Consider the following 18,929-nt stretch of genomic DNA (forward strand, 5'->3'; position numbering starts at 1 on the left):
ACACTTTAAACATATTTTTAAGAAAAATAACAATTTTCCAAAACAAAAACATTTGGAGGTGTGACAATGTTTGCTGGTTTTACAAATATCTTTAACGTTTGGCCTAATGGAAGACAGCTGGATGACCTTATCTGCCTCTGCATTCAATCTATTGAGGTGTGCTGTTTGAAGTATATAAAATCCAAGCATTTTCACTGACCTTCTAGAAAGGTCTTGAGGACACTGGACCACACTTTAATAAGCATTCTTCTAGTTTTCAATCATTCATTCATTCATTCACTCACTCACTCATTCAACGCTACTGGATCCCAGAGATAGAAATGAATCATGTGAATGCCTACCCTGGAGTTTAGCTGAGAGATGAAATCTAATTAAAAATTACAGCACACAGTACGAGCAGAACAGAGGAAGGTACTGCTGTGCCTAATGGAGACAAAGAAGGCTTAACAGAGTACACAGAATCTGAACTTGGGCCTGAAATTTCCTCTGCTCTCTTTAAGTGAAAGGAAGAGCAAGCGCAAAGGCTCGGGGGCAGGAATCAATACAGTATAAACACCACAGGGTACACTGGCAGTTGGAAGATGTTGGGCCTTACACAAGTTAAATTTCATTCCGATAGGCCACAGGAGGCTGAAGTGACAAGAGCTTGTTTTCCCTTTTTTCAAGTCAGTTTTGAGGTATAATTTATATAGAAGTAAACTTTATCCTTCTGGGTGCATAGTTCTTTAAGTTTGGACAAATGTATTCAGTAACACTAAGACAGTCAAGACTTGGAATGCCTGGGTGGCTCAGTTGGTTAAGGGTATGCCTTTGGCTCGGGTCATGATCTCAGGGTCCTAAGATTGAGTCCCACATGGGGTCCTTGCTCAGTGGGAAATGTGCTTCTCTCTCTGCCTGCTCTGCCTGCTGCTGCCCCAGCTTGTGCTGACATAAATAAATAAATCTTAAAAAAAAAAAAAAGACAATCAAGACTTAAAATATCCCCATCACCTCTCAAAGTTCTCTCTGTAGTCAATCCCCATCCCCAGGCCCCTCAGTGGCAGGCAATTATCTGATCTGTCTACAATTTTTAACCCACTGAGCCACCCAGGCGCCCCTGATTTGTCTACAATTTTTTTTCTCTGAAATAATTACACACACAGGAAGCTGCAGGGAGGGCCCGTGTATACTCCCCTGGCTCCCTCCAATGGTAGTAACATTTTACAGGACTACAGAAAATTATCATAGCCAGGAAGTGGATGTCAGCACAATACAATTAACCAGACTACAGACCGTATTCAGATTTCACCAGGGTTTCCATGCGTTAGCTTCTTTTACTGAACAGAATTGGGCCATAGTATAGAAGATGGGCTGGCAAGGTAAGGACCTGGAAGAACTCGTGGAGATACTGGGAAAGGAAAGGACTGGAGGGACCATTTCTAGAGAACAAAAATCATCTGATAGATAATTTGGTATAAGCACTTAATCTTTTCAGAAATCAAATATCCCATGTGGCAGAAGAGCAAGCAGGTTGTTTTCAATTGAAGGGCCTGACCTTTAACTGAATTGAGAAAATGTTTCCTGCAGCCAAGAAAACCCCAAAAAACTATAATATTCTTGCTTAGTCTTATGCAAAGAACAACGTTTAGTCACTTTTCTTTCTTTTGACGAACTGAAAACAATGGAACGACTATCAAAGATCTGATATTCCCGTAAGTTTTAGACACTTACCTGTTTGCTCTCCTAAACAGAATTAGATAACCCCCAAACCAAAACTAAATCTATATACTTACTCTTATTCCTTCCTGAGTGCAATATTTTTGTCCATTCTCCTACCTACTCCAGCATGCTTTTTTTTTTTTAAGATTTTATTTATTTATTTGACAGAGAGAGATTACAAGTAGGCAGAGAGGCAGGCAGAGAGAGAGGGGGAAGCAGGCTCCCAGAGCAGGGAGCCTGATGCGGGGCTCGATCCCAGGACCCTGAGATCATGACCTGAGCCAAAGGCAGAGGCTTAACCCACTGAGCCACCCAGGCACCCCACTCCAGCATGCTTTGACTGTTACTGACAATGCCTTAACCTCTGTGTCTTAAGATATTTACAGACTTCATTCACTCACAAAACTGTAGGGTGGTGTTGTCCTCACCTTTACAGCACAAGAAACAGAAGCCCATGTTTGGTACCCAGGATCACACACACCAATACTGTAAAGTGCTTAGGAAGATGCAGGTAAGCATTCAGTTTAAGTGTTAGCCAGCCCTGTTGGAAGCACAGTTCTCTCTATTCCATCAAACCCCAATTATGGCCTGGATGGACCGCTTTCTTTAACCATTGGGCTGGATTTAATTTAGGCAAAAGCTCCCGAAGTGCAATGGAAATATTTCTGGTGACAAAGTTCTTGTTTACATCCTTGTTTGTTTAAACCTTATTTGGCTGATATCTATCACTAGTGACTACCAAATACAGTCCTTGGGTAGATCTGAGTGCCCCAATAGCTATTTCTTGACTTAAAGATGAGCTTTTCAATATGTTTGAAATCAAGAAGTGCCTTAAAACCAAATTTAATTAAATTTGATAACAAACACTATTTTTACTATGTCCTGTGCTAGATATTGTATGTACATTTCAGCACTTAATCCTCCAAATACCTCCTTGTTATCATTATTAGACACAGTATCATCCATAATCATGCTCAGTTTAAAGATGGGGAAATCAAGGCACAGGAAGGCTGTCATTTGCCCCGGGTCACACAGCTAGTAATGCGGGATTAAGAGTAGTAGCTTTAGCCTAGAGACAGGATTAATTTTACACACACACACACACACACACACCAAAAAAACCAAGAACTTCAAATATAAAAGGATAAATTAAAATAACCAAAACCAAACACGGTACAATGAAACGGAGGCTCAGCAAAGTTAAATAATTTGTCCAAGGCTACACAGAGGATATCAGAACCAGAATCCGATGGCTGAACTGTCTTGACTCCAAAGCATGGTCTATTTCCAACAAACCACGCTACCACGAACACGTGTTAAGGGGCAGTCAGTATGCATGTTCGTTGAATTAATAAGCCTGAAAACAAAGTTGACAAGGAAGAGGGTAAAAATGTGAAAGAGAAATGAAGACGGGAAAGTGTTCACGGGCAGGGGAAAAAAAAGGAAAACACACCCCACACCCCAACAGTTTTCCAAGCAGCGCAATGAGGGCGAGCCAAGGTGCTGGATCAAACTTTGCGCGGGTACCGTCGGACACCCAGACTGGCGGGGGCAGAGTCTGCAAAGAGATGGTTCTCGAGGAGCCCGCCTCGGAGCACGGTAGCCAAGCCCGGCCGCCTCCCGCGCCCTCCCGCGCCCACGCCCTTTCTCGACCGCGAGTCACCGGCCGGGCAACACCCGAAGACCACCGGAGGCCAGCAGCCTCTCCGTTTCCGAGCAGCTGGCTTAAAAAGAAACACAAACACATGTCCCCAGGCAGTCCGCAGCCTCTCCTCGGGGTCGGAGCCCGCCGCTCGCTTCCCCAGTCGGCCGGACAGCCAAGCTCCCCAGAACCAGAGCCCCTCGGGGCCCGCAGCTCGTTGCCGTGCAGCACCCGCCGACCGCGGTCACTCCAGCCTAGCCTAACCCAGCGCAGCGGCGCGGGCGCCCACTGCCGGGACCCCGGTAGGGCCCAGACGGAGCTGGGGCGGCCGGGCAGGAGGGCGCCCTTCGGGCCACGCGGACCGGCAGTACCGGCGAGCAGCGGGCGCCGGCGGCCGGGCATTTCCTCTTCCTCCCTACGCGCTGCGCGGCGGCGCGCCAGCGGCCAGGCCAGGCCGAGGCCGGGCTCGGGCGCCCGACCGCGGCCTGCTGGCGAGCGCGGGGAAGCGCCGCGCCTCCCCCGCCGCGACCGCCGGCCGCGGGGCCTGCGGGCGGCTGGGCCCGGCGCGGGCAGCGAGAGGCGGGGCCGGCGTGCGGGCGGCGGAAGGAGGCGGAGGAGGAGGAAGAGGAGGAGGAGGCGGCGGCCGGGAGCCGGGGGAGAGGGGCGGGGGGTGGGCCGGGGGAGGGGAGGAGCGGGATTTGCGGAGCGCCGCGCCGCAGCCGGGAGCCGGCGGGCCCGAGAGTGACCGAGTCACGGCGGGCGCCGGCGGAGCCGCGGCGTCAGACCCGCCTCCTGGAGGAGCTCAGCCCCGGCCAGGCCCGGCCCCATTCCCGCCCCGCGCCGCCTCCCCGCCGCCGCCGCCGCCGCCGCCGCGGGAGCGCTCCCCTGCCCACCCCGCCCCCGCGGCCGAGCCCGGGAGTCGAGTGGGAGTCGGCCGGCCGGCGCGGGCAGCGCCGGGACCCCGCCGGGGACACTGCAGCCGGAGCCCGGGAGGGGCCGTGCCGCCACCGTCTGAACTAGGATGTCCCGACATGAAGGTGAGAGGAGCCCCCGCCCCCACCCCCACCGCCCGGGCCTCGGCCTACCCCGCCCGGGCCAGGCGCCGCGGAGGGCGGCCGGGAAGCGGCGGAGACTTCGGTCGAGCCCGAGCGGGGCCCGAGGCGCCTGGCCTGGGAGCGAGCGAGCGAGGGCGGAGAGCCACGGCGGCCGCCGCCGCCGCTGCCGCCGCCGCCGCCACGGCCGCGGCCCTGAGCTGGGCCTGGTGCCGGAGGCGGGGCGGCCGGGCCGGCTGGAGGGTTTGCACTGTCATGGGGCGGGGGAGGGGGAGGGGAGTCGGCGGGGCCCGTTACCGGCGGGAGCCCGGCCCTCGGGACTGATACCGGACGCCGCGGCCCGCCTGGCCGGCCCGGGAGCCGCGGGCTCCGGCGCGGCCTAGCGCTCCCGCCGCCCCGGAAGGGCTCGGTGCGGCCGCCGAACGGGGCCGCAGGCGGCGGCGGGAGACAGAGGAGCCGTCCGTGGACCCGGCAGGCGCGTCCGGTCGCCGGGAGACGACGGCGAGTGCCCCTGCCTGCGGGCAACCGCGGGGCAGGCGGGAAGGCTCTGCGGCCGGGGAGCGAGAAGACCCCACCACTCGGAGCCCGCCCCGGCCTCGCGGCTAGGCCTCGGCGCGTCCCTGGGCTCGGGTAACCAAGTTCCCGGGGCGGATCCGGCCGGGCTGGGGCGAGTAAACTCCCTGCTCGATCACCCGGTCAGAGCGGGACTCGCTCCAGGCGGGTCGCGGGCCCCTCGCCCTGCCTGCACTACCTATCCAACCAGGTTTTGGTAAATGACCGTGGTGAGGTCTGTTAATGGTCAGGGGGCATTTTGGACTTGTTTTTCGATCTAGAAACACGATTGGGGTTCAGTTGCAGATAAGCAGACAGTTCTAACCCAGTCCCAGGGCACAAAGAGAAACATGTTTAGGACCGATGTATAGGCGTTGAGCCGGTAAAAAATAAGTTAACTTCAATTTACTGCCATATGGTTTAGAAAAAGGGGGAGGGGGTTGTGTTTTCTTTGTTTCACTACCACAAGTCTTTAAATAAACAAAAAAGTGTTAAGAGACTTGGCGAAAAGTTTATCCTGGTAAGGTTTATGCAAGATTGTAGAAGTGGCTTGCAAGTATTGTGTGCTCTTGATTTTAAAATCCTGTATAGGTGATGTAGGAGTGGAGAAAGTTTAGTGAGTCAGATTAGTGTGTGCTTCACACCACTGCAAGGGTTTTTTTTTAGAGAAATGCAGGCCTTAGAATTTCGAGGTTGAAAAACTCAGATTGATTAAAATTATATTTAGAGCTAGTTTCAGAATTTGTATTATTAATTGCAGTGTTGAGATTGACTCAAAGAACATTTTGTGTTCAAGGATTCTGTATTTTAAAAGGCTCAAAACTAAGTACCATCTTCACGTACAGTATGCAAGTGTTGGACATTTTGAGATAATAAGGTACTTAGGCTCATAGAAGTATTTGGAAACTATGCCCATTTTCCCAATTTTGCCTACTTAATGGGAATGTATCCTCTATCTCTGGAATTTAAAAGAAGTTGTTACCAAAGCTCTGACCAGATTTTAATTTGGGATCTTAAAGTTGATGTTACATGTAGTTGTATGTACATTGACCACCTTCAAGACAAAATGAAACTGAGCATGGCTGCAGGCTCTTTTACTCATGAGAACTGGGATAGTTAAAACTATAGAATCAGCAGTGGAAGAATGGTTTGAGACCCATTTTTCTGCTTCAGAAAAACATCCAGATAGTTCTATTCTAATTGAATGGTGTCCTGGGAAGATTCCTTTACCCTCAGTAATCTTTTAGAGTAATTAAAATTCTTGAATGTAACACGAATTCTGTAATTTAAGCCCGTTTCCTCCTATTTGGCCCTGTAGAAAGGCATATGGTTATGAAACTTACATTACCTTTTAGTTACTTGAATATTACTGAACCTCAGCACATTAATAGCCCACTTGCTGGTAACTTACATAATGCCAGATGTTTCTGAAAAAGGAACATTCTTATAATTGGTCAGTTGAAGGCCTACAGTACAGTATTTGACAAGTGATTATCTTTTAAGGGGCTACTTTAAGGCCTAAGGCAGGAGTGGCAGCCTCATTAAGAATCACATTTAATTCATTAGATATCTGTTTTGTGGAGTATTGGTTCAGGCTGCCATTATTTACTCTATCAACAAATGTAGAGTTTGACACCTTCATTATTGTAGTTCTTTTCCCACCTTTCTATTTCTTGGGCAAACAAATCCCATTTCTTTTAGCATTTCTTTAGTGATATGATTTTTGTGGTCTTTTAATCATCTGTCCAACCTCTAAATTCTCTGTGGTTCTTATTTCCTTTCACACTGTGACCCAGAACTCCATGTAGTAGTCTGGTAAAAGAGCTGAAGTGTGCTGCCTGTAATGTTGTATTTGGATTATGCTACCTTTTCAGGGCCTTCCGAATGCATGTGATTTGTTACTTTGTCTTTGTGCCCACCCTAAAGAGTTGCAGGATATTATATGTAATGATGTAACTTTGGACAACACAGCCCCAAGATGGACATCTGTCAAGCTTAGAGTCTCTACCTTTCGAAGCAGTGGACCACCTCTGAGAAAGGAGATGCAACCAGGAACGTAAAGAAATGCTCTAGCCAGGGTTCAGCGTACTTTGTCAGCCAGGTAGTAAATATTGTAGGCTGGGTGTGCTGGAAGGTCTCTGGCATCTCTGCCATTGTAGTCCAAAAGCAGCTATAGACCACATGTAAATGAATAAGCACAGCGTTGTTCCAATGAAAACCTTATTTTTGGATTCTGACATTTGAATTTCATATAATTTTCATGTGTCATAAAATGTGAGTCTTTGTTTTACCATTTAAAAATGTAGAAACCATTCTTAGCTTGCAGGCCATACAAACACAGGTGGTGGCTGAATTTGGTCCAGTTTGGCCTGTGGGGTATAATTTGCCTACTTCTTTTCTCAACTAGAGCTTTAGAGAGTTGATGGAACTGAAATTGTTGGGAGCCCGTAAAGGGCTCTGCTTGGTGGGTGATGGTAGTGGGGAGTAACTGGTTTGGTCTGTGGTCTGTACCTCAGTTTCTAGCAGCGCTGTGTAGCTTGGTAGAGAAGTAATTGTTCTTCAGGGTGGGATACAGGCTTCCCAACTTCTCAAGACCCTGTCTGAGTGCAGATGGCAGTACTCTGTATTAAGTCTCCTGCTTGCCCACTATGACTTTTCTAGCCAGAATTCTATTTTTCCAGCTTCTAATTCTCTTTGTAATGTTCTTGTCGTGTTAACAAACCTTTTACTTCAGTGCTGGGTCACTTCGTGGTCACCATACCAACACCGTCTAGTTCCAGCAAAACCAATCATTGCCTTTTTTATTTGTATGAATATTTTTTTAATGTTTCACTACATACTTTCTTTCGAATTTGCTTAAAATTAAGAATGTTACTCAGAGCTTGAAATTCATTTAATAGCTTGGCAAATTAAAAACACGTCAAATTACTCAGTGCTTATTAACTAAAATGAAATTATGAATGTTCTTGCATGAGTTTGAGCCTAATTGATTACCTGCAGTTGAAACACATGTTTTGCCTTAATTCAGTCAACCTTTTTTCAGTTGCTACTGTGTTTAGGGTACTTTGCTAGGAACCGGGGAAATGTGGGGGTGAATGAATGAGAGACCCAGCTCCTCATCTTTAGTTCGGTGGCACAACATCCACAGACAAATGTGAGACATGCCTATGGAATGGCTAAATGAATTAATAACAAAATAATTACCAACTTTTTTCTTAACCAGATTTCTGCACTTCAGAGAGGGAATCTGTTTTTCTTGAGTGCCTTCTTAACTTTCTGGTGGGCTTCTCTTGATTTTGGAAAAAATTGAGATTTCAGATAGAGTCCTTATCTTTATTGGATTTGTATTTCCCCTAGCATTTAGAAAACTCTCATATGTAAAAATGATACCAAGTAAGTGAACAGGTAGGTGGTCATGTCCTGATACTATTCTCAGAAATATCTGATATGTTTATTTTCCAACTGTAAAGTACAGAAGTAGGTAGGCCATTAATCTAGCTTTTAAAAGTTGTACCATTTTTTAAAATTGTGCCACTCTTGTTAGAAGGTTTAAATTTTCTCTTCTCTAAAAATGTTATCTGACACTAAAAGCATACATGTGGACGATCCCGGAGTGAAGTACAATAATTTTGTTTTCAGGATTTGGGAACTGCAAAGCTAGGATTGGTAATTGGCTTGTGATTTTAATGTGGTGACTTTTGCCTTCCTGTAAGCGAAGTAAATTGACTCCCACTGAAAAGATTTTTACCAACATGTCAGATCATTTATTTTATTTTAACTATGATCTGTTAAAAGATTATGACATTCTTATTTAAGACTTTTTCAGTTCAATAAATCGTGACTTATATTTACCTTGACTTTCAATAAAGGATAGATAAGAATGTCAATATTTTAATTTCTCTGGTCTTCAATTTCATGATTTCATAAAAAGCTCATTTTGGAGTTCATTTCCCCTAAATTTTGACATTCATGTTTAAGTTAAAATGTCCTAAAATATAATTTTCTTATTTTAAATTGGAAATTTAATCTGGAAGAAATTCCTTTCAGTCTTAGAATTTTAAGATGTATTAGCAGCAATCTTATTTAAAGATTGAAAACTTTTTTTTTAACAATAAAAATGTAATAAACTGATGTGAAACAAATCCCTAGAGCAGGCTTGCAATATCTTAAAAATGAAGAAATCCGTGCGCTTATGAGTCATAATTTTCAAAACATCAGCTTTATAACATTTACCAAGTACATTTGCTGAAGTTTATGGGTTTTTTGGTGTTTTGTTTTAAACTGGAAGTCCAAAAGCTATTTTTAGTGAAGGTTAAGGTATTGTTGGATTATCCTAGAAGTAGTGTTTTTTTAATTACAGCATAAATATTCCTGGGGGTTATTTTCATGAACATGAACTCAAAGGAAATATTTCCTACATTTTATATTCATAAAAGTTAAGGGGTGCCTGGTTAAGCATCAGACTCTTGATTTCAGCTCAGGTCATGATCTCAGGGTCATGAGATCTAGTCGCCTGTTGGACTCCACACTTGGTGTGAATAGTCTAATAGTCTTTCTCCCTCTCCAGCCCCCTCCAGTGCGGGTACTTGTGCGGTTCTCTCCCCACCCTGAGTTAAAAGTAAAATGCTGTTCATAATTAAAATCTCTGTAAAAGATTTGTTTCGTATTCATTTTAGTGTTTTCCTAGGAGCCATGTTTTTTGTTTTTTTTTTTAAATGATAAGGTATAGTTTTTTTGTTGCAGAAGTTATTCATTAAAATGAGGAAAGTGGGGCGCCTGGGTGGCTCAGTTGATTAAGCGTCCGACTCTTGATTTTGGCTCAGGTCATGATCTCAGGATTGTGGAATTGAGCCCCTCGTGGGCTCTGTGGCTGAGCGCGGTCCGCTTGTCCCTGCTTGCACACACACATTCCCCTCTTTCTCGCTCACTCTCTCTCAAATAAATAAAATTATTTTAAAAAATAAAATTGTAGAAAGAACCCTTAAGAGGTGTACAATCAGAACTTTTTAAAAAATGTAATTTTTATATGTTAGCCATGTCTTGATTCATGATGGAGATATGTGATAAGGCAGACAGTCTTCTAAGGGGGCACATTACCTAGATTGTGGGTGATCAAGAAAAGAGGATGTTCTTGGTATGGTAAGGGCAAGAGGACGGGACGGTGTTGGCAGAGGAAAGTTAGGCAAGTTGGGCATGGAGCTTGGAAATGATCTGTGGCCACAGGGAATTAGAAACAAAAGACCAACTTTCATGCCTGAGGAAATGTCCTAAGGGCTGAGTACCAGGAGGTGAAAACTCAGTGTCCTGCAAAACTAGCAAGAGATGAATTTCCTCATTAGGCACCTTCCAGGGTGCCATCCCTACTACCTCTCTTACTGCCCTCCCACAGTGTTTGCTAATGGTGGTTTTAGTTGTCTTTCTGAATAGTAACAGAGCAGTGTGGGTCCATCCGCTTCGTGTATATGGTCAGTGTATTTCTTCCATGGCTGCAGTGCCAACCAGCAGTCCAGAAGATTTCACTGCTGGCTGCAAGGAATATCAGAAGTATGGATGGGTCCCTGCAAGGCTATCACTGCTGCTAGAAAAAGCCAGCTGGAATCACAAGAGTACGTCAGTCAAGTCACCTTCAGCTAGGAGGGACAGACAATAAATGGGTGAAGCCTCTTGACATCATGACTAATTAGGTTTAGCATTAAGTCCTGCTGAATTGTGTGGGGCTTTTTTTCCCTCTCTTGCTGGTACTCAGTGCCAGTGTCATGAATTTCAACATTTTTTTTTATAGTAAGAGGATTTTCATTAGAGTCACTTTAGAGTGCTAACTTGAGCTAGTAGAACAGTCACAGGAATATTCAATTATAATTTATTTTTTGGTGTTGACTTATTTCTTTTGTTGTTCCTTGAAGACTGTTGTCACCCTCCCCTCCCACCCAGTAAAATTAAGGGTCCCTCTAGTGGCACTCCTACCTTATTCTCCAAGCATTTTTTTTATGCTGTAATTGTTTGCTGGTTTCCCTCCCCAGGAAGCTCCCTGAAAGGTAGGTATAGTGTTACACTTACCTTTGTGCCCTACCACCGAGCCCCGTGTCCCACCGTGAGAGGCCAGACATCTGACATCTTTGTGAACACTCGTGTGTGATTGTTGGAGATGTTATTACTTGTCTAAAAAATGGTGAGGCTAGAAACTGCTGTCTTTTTTTTTTTATCTGGGGAGCTGGTTAAAAAGGAGGGAGAATGGGGGAAAGGGGATTTGGAACTTTCATAAAAGTAAGAGGAGATAAATAAACTACACAGAACAAAAAAACTTAAGAGGACCTGACTCCTGGGGGAATGGTTTAGCCTCGGGTACTGTTTTTGGTTCTACTTCTAGCTCTAGTTTCGGATTAACTGGCTGTGGGTTCTGAATATTAATTGCACCATGTGTGAGTTTCCTCATTCATTCAGTTATTCATTCAGTGGCTGTTTATGGACTTCCCACTCGAGTACCACTCAAAGGCATCTCCAGAGCTTGCCACAAGTTGTTGACCCTTGCTGCAGGATGCTAATATTCAGTGGGTTTGAAACACCTTTGGGAATTAAATGCTTTCCTGCTGCCCAGGCTGTGGTTCTTTTCCAGTATGCTGGAATTAGTCCTTGAAGTTTATATTTTATGACGGGGTAATTAAATCATGTATGTATTTTAATGTTTTGGCAATATTCATCTCCCTCTCCTTTTCCTCTTTCTTTTTTAAGCTTATTTTCATTTAAGTTTCTCAATTACTTCTAACTCTGCCCAGCAGTACATTTCTTTCTGTAACAGTATTGTCTTTTGACTATGGTAGTCTCAACACACATCTGTGTATGTTAATCTGTGTTCAAGAAGGTTATTCCTCATAGATATATAAGTATCTTTTTGAAGCTTAGAGAGAAAACAGCTCAAGGGATAAAATGTTTAAATTTTGTATTCAGTTTAGAGTTTTTGGGTGCAAAGTCTTAATGGCTATATAGCAACTGTTGAGTGAGTAAGTACACAGTACTGCTTTTCGGTATTCTTCCTCAACCATTATTCTCCTTTCGTGCCCTCTATGGTTGTAGAGGTTTGGCATGGCAAGGAAATGAGAAACTTTCTAAATTAGGAGTTAAGGACATTGCAGTAAAACAGGCGGGGATTTTTTTGTTTGTTTTGTTTTAAAGATTTTATTTATTTATTTGACAGAGATCACAGGTAGGCAGAGAGGCAGGCAGAGAGAGAGAGGAGGAAGCAGGCTTCCTGCTGAGCAGAGAGCCCCACTCAGGGCTCAATCCCAGGACCCTGGGATCATGACCTGAGCCAAAGGCAGAGGCTTTAATCCACTGAGCCACCCAGGCGCCCCCAGGCAGGGATTATTTATAGGAGTTGTTACTGGGGCATCTGGGTGGCTCAGTCGGTTAAGTGTCTGACTTGGGTTCAGGTCAAGATCTCAGGGCTCCCTGCTCAGCAGGGAGCCTGCTTTTCCCTCTCTCTCTGCCCCCACTCATGCTCAGGTGCACACACTCTGTCAAATAAATAAATAAAATCTTAAAATAAAAATAGGGGCACCTGGGTGGCTCAGTCAGTTGAGCATCTGACTTTGGCTCAGGTTGTCAAATAAATAAATACAATCTTTGGAAAAAAGTAGAGGAGTTGTTATAGATGTGTCTCTTCTATAAGAATGAAATACATACTGGGAGCTGGGGGTGTTTGGGAATTGGGAACCAGGTAGTTTTCATAATCAGAGATCTTGCATTCAGCCTGATAAGCTAGGGATTCTGATACAGTTAATTGCAACTTGAAATTAATATAAAGTTTGCAATTTGTGTGTGTGGCTATAGCTATGGATATACATAGTGGTCACAGGAGAGGGACTAACCTTCCCTTCCCTAGGAAAAATGGTCATTAGACCTGAAGTGACAGTGGATGAACACCTGACCCATGGTTTTCCTGATGTCCCATGTCAGCCATACCACATAGCTTCATGTTCTTTCATTGCTCCATATCATTTTCTATAAGCTTTATAGAAATCACCCAAAGGAAGAGGAAATAGCAAGTCTACTTATAGAATTGGATTAGCCCATCACTATACAATAGAAATCTAATGCAAGCCAGAAGTAATTTTAGTTCTCTGGTAGGGGGGCACCAAGGTGGCACAGACGGTTAAGGGACCCACTCTTGGTTTCAGCTCAGGCTGTGCTCTTAGGGTTGTGAGATCGAGCCCTGTGTTAGGCTCCATGCTCAGCATGGAATCAGTGCTTGAGATTCTCCTTCCTTCTCCCTCTGCCTTTCCCACTTGTGTGTGTGCATAAGCTCGCTTGCTTTCTCTCTCTCTCAAATAAATCTTTAAATTCTCTGGTAGCCACAGTAACAAAGCCAAAGAGGTGAAATAAATTTAAATAGTTTGATACTTTAACCTAGTATATCCAATTAGCATTTAAACATGTAATCAACATAAAAATTACGTTCTTTTTTCCTTACAAAATTTAAAAATCTAGTGTATATTTTATACTTAGTATACTTCAGATACTAAGTTGGGATTGAAAATACTTGATCTTAGCTGAGAATCATCTTCAGACTCGTGCTTTGGGGGTCTGCTAATACATTTTTTGATCACATACAGTCTCTTTTTCTAGGTACATATTGATATAGTATTGCTGTCTTCTTAATGGTCCATTCCTTAACATTCTGGATTTTTGCTTCTTGAATTTCTTTCCTAAGAATCTTTTTTTACCTTTTTCACTTTAAAATTATTTTTAAACCTATGTTAGCAACATATAACCATTACAATAGAAAACTACTTTATAAACAGCTACAAATGTATATAAAGTATAATCCCTCTGTGGGCTGTTAAGATTGGAAGAGTAAATAATGGCCTCGGGGTGATTTTAATGTGAGTTTGGGGGGTTATTTTAAGTCCTCTGTGATGACAAATGTAGAACTTGTAAAAATTGTTACTAGTCCATTGCAAGTCTATTATGGTGGATTCAGGAGGTAGTTGTAGATTCTATCTGGTGGTGATAGACTTTTTATCATTTCAAGAAAGTGACCTCCAGGCTTGGTAATTTATTGGAGGGGTATATTTCATTGTAATGAGATTGGATATCTAGTATCCATCTGGAAAAGGCCTTTAGCATCTAACAATAGAAAAGCAGGCAGTTATGATTCTTCCTCAAAGTAATTTTAAGAAAATTGGGGCATGTGGCTGGCTCAGTCTGTAGAGCACAAGACTCTTAATCTTAGGGTCCTGAGTTCAAGCCCTATGTTGGGAGTAGAAACTACTTAAAAAAAATAAATAAATAAAAAATTTTTAAAAATTTTAAGAACTGATTATGAGCTAATAGTCCACTATCAAGGTTAGTCAGCCACTGATGATTTTTTTTTTTAAGATTTTATTTATTTATTTGACAGACAGAGATCACGAGTAGGCAGAGAGCAGGCAGAGAGAGAGGGGGGGAAGCAGGCTCCCCGCTGAGCAGAGAGCCCAATGTGGGGCTCGATCCCAGGACCCTGGGACCGTGACCCAAGCCGAAGGCAGAGGCTTTAACCCACTGAGCCACCCAGGCGCCCCAGCCACTAATGATTTATTTCTCTTTTGTACCTGTTTGACGTATTGTTTTAGCCAGTTAGAACTACAATTGCAAGTAAAAATAGAGCATCGGGCGGTCTGTTAAAAATTAAAGACCTTTTGGTTTTTGCCTTCATTTCACTAAAGCAGCATTTCCATGCAACAGTCAGTTTTATGGTTCTGTTCTTTTTCAGTCCCCTGCAACCAGATCACTGGAACATCAGGAATTTATGGCTTTCTTTTTCTTACTAGTACTATATGGTTTTTGGGTGCTCTTATGTACGGGTTCCCAGAGAGTACTTGAGGACCAGCACTATTAACATCACCTAGGAACTTGGCTAGAAATGCAGATTCTTGGACCCTACCCTGAACCTACTGTATCAGAGTTTCTGGGGGTGGAGCCAAGGAATTGGTGTTTTAATAGGCTTCTGCCTGGACCCAGTTAGGACCAAAGGCCTGTATGTGTGAGATGGTTATCGCAGGGGCACATAATGGTTGCAATACCATTTGTCATGGTATGGTGCTAACCAAGTGGAAATATAGCTGCTGACTTTGGCCTCATTCTTCTTGAACACCATGTAACTGTCACCCAAGGAAGTGGAAGAGAGTTGAAGCTCCCCACTCCAGACCAGTGGACTATTAATTTACTCAGCACATATTTATTGAATTAACTGGATGTGTACTTGGGGCTAGGCACTGTTCTGGCCTCACGAGTACCATAATGAATAAAACAGAAGATTCCTGTTCCTATGACACACATACTGTTTTGTTTTTTTGTTTGTTTGTTTGTTTTTTAAATGACCCGTTCTATTAGAATTAATATTTTAGGACGGGAGCCTGGGTGGTTCAGTGGGTTAAGCCTCTGCCTTCGGCTCAGATCATGATCCCAGAGTCCTGGGATCCAGGCCCGAATCGGGCTCTCTGCTCAGCAGGGAGCCTGCTTCCTCCTCTCTCTCTCTCTCTCTGCCTGCCTCTCTGCCTACTTGTGATCTCTGTCAAAAATAAATAAAATCTTTTAAAAAAATGAAAAAAACCAAAGAATTAATATACTAGGGGTACATGGCCTCTGAGCCAAACCTAGCTGGCTGCTTGTTTTTGTAAATAAAGTTTTATTGGAACACAGCTGCATCTGCTCATTTATATATTGTCTTAACTGCTTTTATATTTTAATGGCAGAGTTGAGTAATTGTGACAGAAGAAGCTGAAAATATTTACTGTTAGGCTTTTTATAGAAAAACCTTGTGGATCCCTGGGGTAGACCATAAAAGAATCAATGTTAATAGAGTGTTAGGAGGCGACAAGTGTTATGAAAAACCATATAGTTGGTTAAGGGAATAGAGAGTGGGGTCCTCATACTGTGGTCAGGGAGGACCTTTTTGAAGATGAGACATTAAAAGAAAAAAAAAACGGAAGTAAGTGAAGGATATTTAGAGAAGGAAGGGGGCACCTGGGTGGCTCAGTTGAGCATCTGCCTTGGGCTCAGTTCATGATCCCAGGGTCCTAGGATCAAGCCCTCCGTTGGCCTCCATGCTCAGCAGGAGACTGCTTCTCCCTCTGCCACTCCCCATGCTTGTGTGCGCTTTCTGTCAAATAAATAAAAAGAAGAAAATAAATCTAAAGAAGGAAGGATACAGCTAAGGATATAGCAGGTGCAGAGATGCTGAAACTTGGAATGTTCTGGAACAGCATGGAGGACTGTGGCCAGAAGACCATGATTGAGAGGGAAAGGAAAATGTTGCCATAGACAGGCCAGATCCTGCGTACCCGTATTGTGGGCTGTGGTGAGGACCCTTTAACTGTGAGTATTGAGAAATACGTTTTCAGAGCCCTTCTGTAGAGAGGTCTTCATGGCTAAACAAATGGCAGAGGCTGGAAACTAAATACCTAGTGTTGTAGCACATTCCAACATCTCTAAGAAACATTTCTTTACGAACTTTCCCTTACACTCATTACTCTTTAAAGTTTTGGCTCCCTCAGCCCCTGTATATCTATGTATTCTGTTTAGCTGATTGTTCTTGTAGGGTGTGGGGTTTGGTAGAAAGCAAATATCTCTCTGGCTTAAATGTAAAACCTTTGAGTCTAGAAACTGGGTCATCTACATTAGCAGCTTTCAAACTTTAAAAAATATATATAACACATATTAAGAAACTATCTGATATTATGATCGAGCAGTTATGTACAGATGTAATGAAATAAGAGTTTCACAAAACAGCACTCATCTTTACTATGAGAGATGTATTCTGTTTTCTGTTGTTTCATTAAGAACAAAATACTGACCTTTTTGTAGTTCATAAGCATGGTGATTGGCTGTTCACTGCGTATGTGACAGGTGCCTCCCTCAGACCTTACTACCACGTCGGCACATTACCCATATGAGGTGGAAAAAAAAATACTAGTTGTGACTTCTAGATTGACTTCACATTCTACTCATGGTTTGTGACTTGCTATTTGAAAAACACTGGCCAACGCTGTCTAATCCAAAACTTCCAAGTCCTTATGTGCAAAGTATTGTGATAGGTACAGAGACAAATAGAAAACTCTAACAATTTTTCTTTTGGAGGGGGCTTTTGGAAGGCCTAAGTATATTAGATAAACTAGCTATAGTATGACTGGGGCAATAAGTGTCAAATCAGTTATTACAACTTCCATGGTGTTGGCATGTGGAATAGAATGTTATTGGGTGTCAGAGAAGGCATTCCCAAAAGGGTGGCATTTAAACTGAAGACTTGAAGAAACAACTGTGAGTTTTTTAAATTGAAGTGTAATTGACATAGAATATTATATTAGTTTCAGGTATACAGCATTGTGATTAGATATTTATATACATTTTTTAAAAGATTTTATTTATTTATTTGACAGAGATCACAAGTAGGCATAGAGGCAGGCAGAAAGAGAGGAAGGGAAGCAGGCTCCCGGCTGTGCAGAGAGCCCAATGCGGGGCTCTGTTCCAGGACCCTGGGATCCTGACCTGAGCATAAGGCAGAGGCTTTAACCTACTGAGCCACCCAGGCGCCCCTATTAATATATTATATTATTATACTATTATAATAGTATAATAATATAATGCTATTATAATAGTATTATTATACTATTAATATACATTTTGAAATGATCACTACAAGTCTCGTTTGTTCCCATCTGTCACCATACAGTGTTTTTATAATATGGCTGTATTATAATAGCTGTATCCCCCATACTGTATTACTATATTTTTATAACAAGAGTTGGGGATTAGGGCCATCTACCAAGTGAGAGAATGGTAGAGGGTAAACTAGAGAGCTAAGAAGGCGTGAGGTATATTGGAGAGAGGTGGATGGGACAACACTGAGACTGGATTTCTGGAAGAGAAGACTCCTGTGTGTAAGTGGTGGGAGTGAGGTATTCGGCAGATTGATTTACCTAGGAATCCAAGTGGGGAATGGGACAGGACCCATTTGTTCTGACTCCCAGCTCGGTGCTAGAAGTCTGTTTTCTCATCTATGAAAGAAAGATACTGATATCTGTTTAGCCTCTCTCCAAAGGTTATTTTGGAGATGAAATGCCAGCCAGGTATGAATGTTTACTGAGTAAAATAAAGCGCTGCGTAAATGTAAGCTGATGATATTTTTGGGAATAAGATTAAAAAGGAAGACTGGAGCAAGGTAGTTAGGGAAGGAGTTTAGGTTGCCACACTGAAGTCAATCTCTGCCTTTATCCATATAGATTATGGGATAGAAGAGGTGGTAGTACACCAAAAGTTTTAAGCAGAGAAAGGGCTTGGTGAAAAGTTTTATGTTTTAGGAAGACAAGTGTGGTAGTGCACACAGGATAGAGTGGTGCCTGTGGTGGGGAGACTAGTCAGAGCTTTTTTTGTGGAATAAGCTTGAAGTTAAAGGGGCCTGAAGTAGTCAATGGCAGTAGGAGCAAAAGGAAAAAGATGACTTGAGCTAGCCTTATTGCATGAGAACAAGGACTAAAGTATAATTTCAGGACAACCAGCCTGTGCCCTGGAAGAATAAGAGGTTCTTCTACTAAATGAGGAAGATTGGAGGGGAGAGTTGGGATGCTGTTGGGGGGAGAATAATTTTCAGCTTTTGTCATTTTCAGTTTAAGGTGATTCTGGCCCATTAGGTAGAAATCAGGAGTTGAGAAATACTACCCTGGCACTCAAGAGAGCAAAATCTTGGCTAGGGATGAGAATTTTATAGCTCCCTAGTTTGAAAGCCTGGGGATTTGCTAGATTTCTAAGGAAGAAAACATTTAGAAAAGAGAGGATTGGAGACATAAGAGAATCATGACTGGGATGTGAATGCAAGCCACAGAGCCCTTTCCTGATCACCCGTTTTTCTTTTCTTTTTTTTTTTTTTTTTTTAAAGATTTTACTTATTTATTTGACAGACAGAGATCACAAGTAGAGAGTCAGGCAGAGAGAGAGAGGGAAGCAGGCTTCCT

At 43.6% G+C, this 18,929-nt stretch overlaps 1 protein-coding gene across 1 annotated transcript in view; it reads left to right on the forward strand.

Annotated features, from left to right (window-relative positions):
- The first annotated feature begins 4,208 nt into the window (after positions 1 to 4,208).
- LOC111148000 (potassium channel modulatory factor 1) overlaps positions 4,209 to 18,929 on the forward strand; it is an 85,173-nt gene continuing 70,452 nt past the window's right edge. Inside the window, exon 1 of the mRNA XM_022504332.1 lies at positions 4,209 to 4,377. Coding sequence (XP_022360040.1) covers positions 4,362 to 4,377 — 16 coding nt within the window. The 5' untranslated portion in view covers positions 4,209 to 4,361. The remainder of the gene's footprint in view (positions 4,378 to 18,929) is intronic.

The sequence above is a fragment of the Enhydra lutris genome, unplaced genomic scaffold (genome assembly GCF_002288905.1).
Source record: "Enhydra lutris kenyoni isolate GAN:26980312 unplaced genomic scaffold, ASM228890v2 scaffoldscaffold18, whole genome shotgun sequence".
NCBI lineage: Eukaryota > Metazoa > Chordata > Mammalia > Carnivora > Mustelidae > Enhydra > Enhydra lutris.